We start from the raw sequence: 3,781 nt of genomic DNA, 5'->3' as shown, positions 1-3,781 counted from the left end.
AAAAAAAAGATTTTTACTAAAAAGATGTTACAGGTGTGAGCCACTGCCCCCTGGTCTGCATCGGTTAATTTTACAGCAAGTATGTTACTCAGAATACAGAAAGAGTAATTCCAACATGTCTGACTCTGACTGGAGAAGGAGTAGCACATTATCCAGGCATTGTTGGATGACTTTGAAGATTGGTGTGCCTGAGGCATCCAGTCTCTGTTAAAGATACTAGCTACACCTTTATTTGAGAAACAAGGGTAAATATCCTGCTAACAAGATGGGCATTCCTGAGTTCCCTTCTCTGGGCTTCTGCTTCTAACCAATACTCATTCCCACCCATTTTCTGAGGGACACAGTGTTTCTTCACCAGGATTAATATCTTTGATCAAATTACAGCCAGCTTGAACTGGGGATAATCATTTTACCTTTTTTGGGGGGGAGGGGAGACAAGAGTCTCACTCTGTTGCCTGGGTTAGAGTGTTCTGGCATCAGCCTACCCCACAACTTCAAATTCCTGGGTTCAAGTGATCCTCCTGCCTCAGCCTCCCGAGTAGCTGAGACTACAGGCGCCCACCACCACTTCTGGCTAATAGAGACAAGGTCTGGCTCTTGCTCAGGCTGGTCTGGAACCCCTGAGCTCAAGCAACTCTCTTGCCTCTGTTTCCCCAAATGCTAGGATTGCAGGCGTGTGCTCCAGCCTGTCTCTTATTTTCAAATTCTCTAAAGTGCTGTGTTGTACCCAGAGTTTCCCTAACTGAAACGGCCTTATCTGGCACACACTCTACCTTCAAGACCCACCTTCTTTAAGCTTTTCCTCATCCTTTTGAGCACTGCAGATCTTTCAGAGCACACTAAATAGTTCTTTTATCCTGTTCAATTATTAATCTAACTAGGTTTTGAGTTCTTCCTCCAAGAAGGAGGTGGGGGGCGCTATGTAGCTTGTCAGATTTTGCATTTCTGGGTGCAAATCCAGATTGTAGCCCAATGCCTGACACACACTAGGTGCTCAGCATATGTTTACTGTCAATAAGGAACAATCAACACTTATCTATGTATTTCAGAGTTTTCACAAACTCCCAAGAGCTCACTGAATCCCCTAGTATAACCCTGAAAAATAATTACTGCCATCCTATCATTTCTTGTTTACAGCGTACGGAGACGAAGAGGCTAAGCATCGTGCTCAGCGCCAGTCAATGGCAAACGGAACTATTGGCGGCTTCCTGACTTTAAGTTTCGGGATCTTGACACCAGGCAGCCGACAGCGAGTGACTCTAAGTTAGCGCCGCGACTTCACCCGCTCCGCACTGCTCGGGACGCACTTCCGGATCCTGGGCACAGCGGTGAGCAGAACCTCCGTGGGTACGTGGGCCCGGGACTACGTCTCCCAGAATGCTCAGCGGCGAAACCTGAGGCGACTGGTTGCGATCGACAGCCAATACGACAGCGAGTAGCCCTTACTGTCCAATCACGGGCAGGAAGGGGCGGGACTGTCTCTCTCAAGCTAGACTAGGCTGAGAACTAACCGCGTCCTGAGCTGCCTGGGACTCCAGGGCGCTGAGAGCCGGATGTCACGTTGCCTCTCGCTCCAGGTCCTATCTCCAGTGCTTTCCCGCGCCCTCCAGTGACTCCACCTCTGTTGTCGCGTGTCTGGCCGCTAGGCCGGCGCTGCAGACAGGCAGGGTGTTCAGGGAGGAAGCACGTGCTGGAGCAGTAGTGGCGGCAAGCGTCTACCTGTCATCTCGGCGCCCGCTCCCGGCCGAGACCCCTGGACGTCGCAGAGTCCCTGGGCCCTTCGTCCCCCCTCGCGACCTGGGCGCCCGGGAGGAGTCGGAAGGTCGCCCGGCCTTCTTTGGGAGGTTTGCTGCGCTCTGGCTGGCGTCGCTCTTGGCCGTCACCTGAGGAGAGCGTGTGTTCCCCGCCGCGCCCTCAGCGCAAGGAGGAGGCTCGGCAACATGTCACCCGCGCTGTCGCAACCCGGTAACGCTGCGACCCTGTCTGCGTAGTTCGGTTGTGTTTATGGACTCGCGCTGTGGCTCCTTAATCCCTAGGGCCATTCTCCTGAGCTCTGGGTGGTGCCCGGCGGGGTTTCCCCGAGAGTAGGCTGCACCTTTAGAACCAAACCCAGGAGCCCTAGAGCAGCGCTTTTGGCCCCGCTGCTTCTTGACCTATCCGTAGGCAAACCCACGGCAACGCGCAGGGCGCTCCTCTTCCCTGCTCCCGAAACACATTCCTAGCGTGAAAGTAACTGCATTTTGCAATTGGGAGCAGTATATTCCAGCAGGAGCCTGTGGAGGTTGTGCACGCTGTAACGTTCTTAGTAAATGTTTGCTGAGCCCCTGCGGCTAAAGAAAGTTCAAGCTCTTTGACAGATGAGAAAACTCAGATAACTATTTAAAACTAGCACATCGAACTTTTATTTTCTGCCTCTATGCACGCTTCTGCAAACTCCAGTATGCATAGAATCACTGTTAAAATAGAATCAGCAGGCTTCGTCTCCAGCTGCTCAGTTGAGACGGGTAGTAGTAGTCACAAGTGATTCTGATGTCAGGAGGCCTGGGATCAATAATGAGAAAAAGTTAGTTTAGCCCAAGAACTGAATATAATTTCGGCTTTGTAATGAACTCTGGGCCTCTAAGGTCATCCCTGACTATAATTTATGGACAAGTTCCTCAATCGTGTGAGGTAGGAGATGTAGAAACAAAATAATTGGTCGTAAGTACAGAACAGTAATTATCCCATCACAGAATGAGGATGTTCAGCTCTAGGAGGAGGGGGAATATTAAATTCATAATTCAGAAGGAACTTTAACAGATTTTATTCTAGGGTTCTCATAAACAGGACTGGTAAAATTGTTCTTGAAACTAGTGGAATGGCGGGGCATGCTGCCTCTCACCTGTAATCCCAAGGCCCAGGCGGGTGTATTGCCTGAGCTCAGGAGTTCAAGACCAGCCTGAGCAAGGGTAAGACCCCACCTTTTCTAAAAAGAACTATCTGGGCATGTTGGTGGGCACCTGTAGTCCCAGCTACTCGGGAGGCTGAGGCAAGAGGATCACTATAGCACTCTACCAGGGTGACAAAATGAGACTCTGTCTCTTAAAAAAAAAAAAAAGTAGACGAATTGGCTGACTTCACTTGCTGTAAAATAACTTTCTTCTCATAGGGGTAGTTTTTGGATAATATTTTTTACTCATGATCTCTGGCTTCTCCCTTCTCATTTAATTTAGAAGAGGAAATGTGATTTTCATTTTCATTTGAATTGCAGCAAAATGCCTCTGAAGATGTAGACCACTTTGAATAGTGAGTGATCTTTTTACAGAAAATAAAAGGGAAATGGGTGAGTGAGTGGATATAGACAAGCTCCCCTTCTCCCTCCAAGGCTGTCTTCTGAAGTTCAGCATCACATTGAGTTTAACCAAGTCTAGAGTCCCTTAAGGAATTCTGAACCAGGGCCTTGGGCCTAGAAAAGACCTTAGATGTGTTCTTGCTTTTCCCTATGAGAGGAATCCCTGTGTTGGGATTATAGTAAGGTTGTAACTTCCAAAAAATTTAGTCACTTACTAATGTCCTTTCTTAATGAAGTGTTTTGTTTTTGTTTTTGTTTTCTCTTGAGACAGAATCTCAAGAAAATCTGTTGCCCTGGGTACAGTGCTGTGGTGTCACAGCTCTCAGCAACCTCAGACTCCTGGGTTCTAGTGATCCTGTTGTCTTAGCGCCCCGCCACAATGTCCGGCTAATTTTTCTTATTATTAGTACAGACCAGATCTTGCTCTTGCTCAGGCTGGTCTCTAACTCC

General features: G+C 48.7%; 1 protein-coding gene across 2 annotated transcripts in view; it reads left to right on the top strand.

Moving 5' to 3' along the window:
- The first annotated feature begins 1,638 nt into the window (after positions 1–1,638).
- Positions 1,639–3,781, top strand: part of MTR (5-methyltetrahydrofolate-homocysteine methyltransferase) — a 114,188-nt gene continuing 112,045 nt past the window's right edge. For both annotated transcript variants that reach the window (XM_023509023.1, XM_012813832.2), the window contains exon 1: positions 1,639–1,965. In XM_023509023.1, coding sequence (XP_023364791.1) covers positions 1,941–1,965 — 25 coding nt within the window. In that variant the 5' untranslated portion in view covers positions 1,639–1,940. The remainder of the gene's footprint in view (positions 1,966–3,781) is intronic.

The sequence above is a fragment of the Otolemur garnettii genome, unplaced genomic scaffold (assembly GCF_000181295.1).
Source record: "Otolemur garnettii isolate 467f Iridium unplaced genomic scaffold, OtoGar3 scaffold00312, whole genome shotgun sequence".
NCBI lineage: Eukaryota > Metazoa > Chordata > Mammalia > Primates > Galagidae > Otolemur > Otolemur garnettii.
The sequence above is the reverse complement of the archived record's forward strand: the minus strand, read 5'-3'. Positions and strand labels throughout refer to the sequence as shown.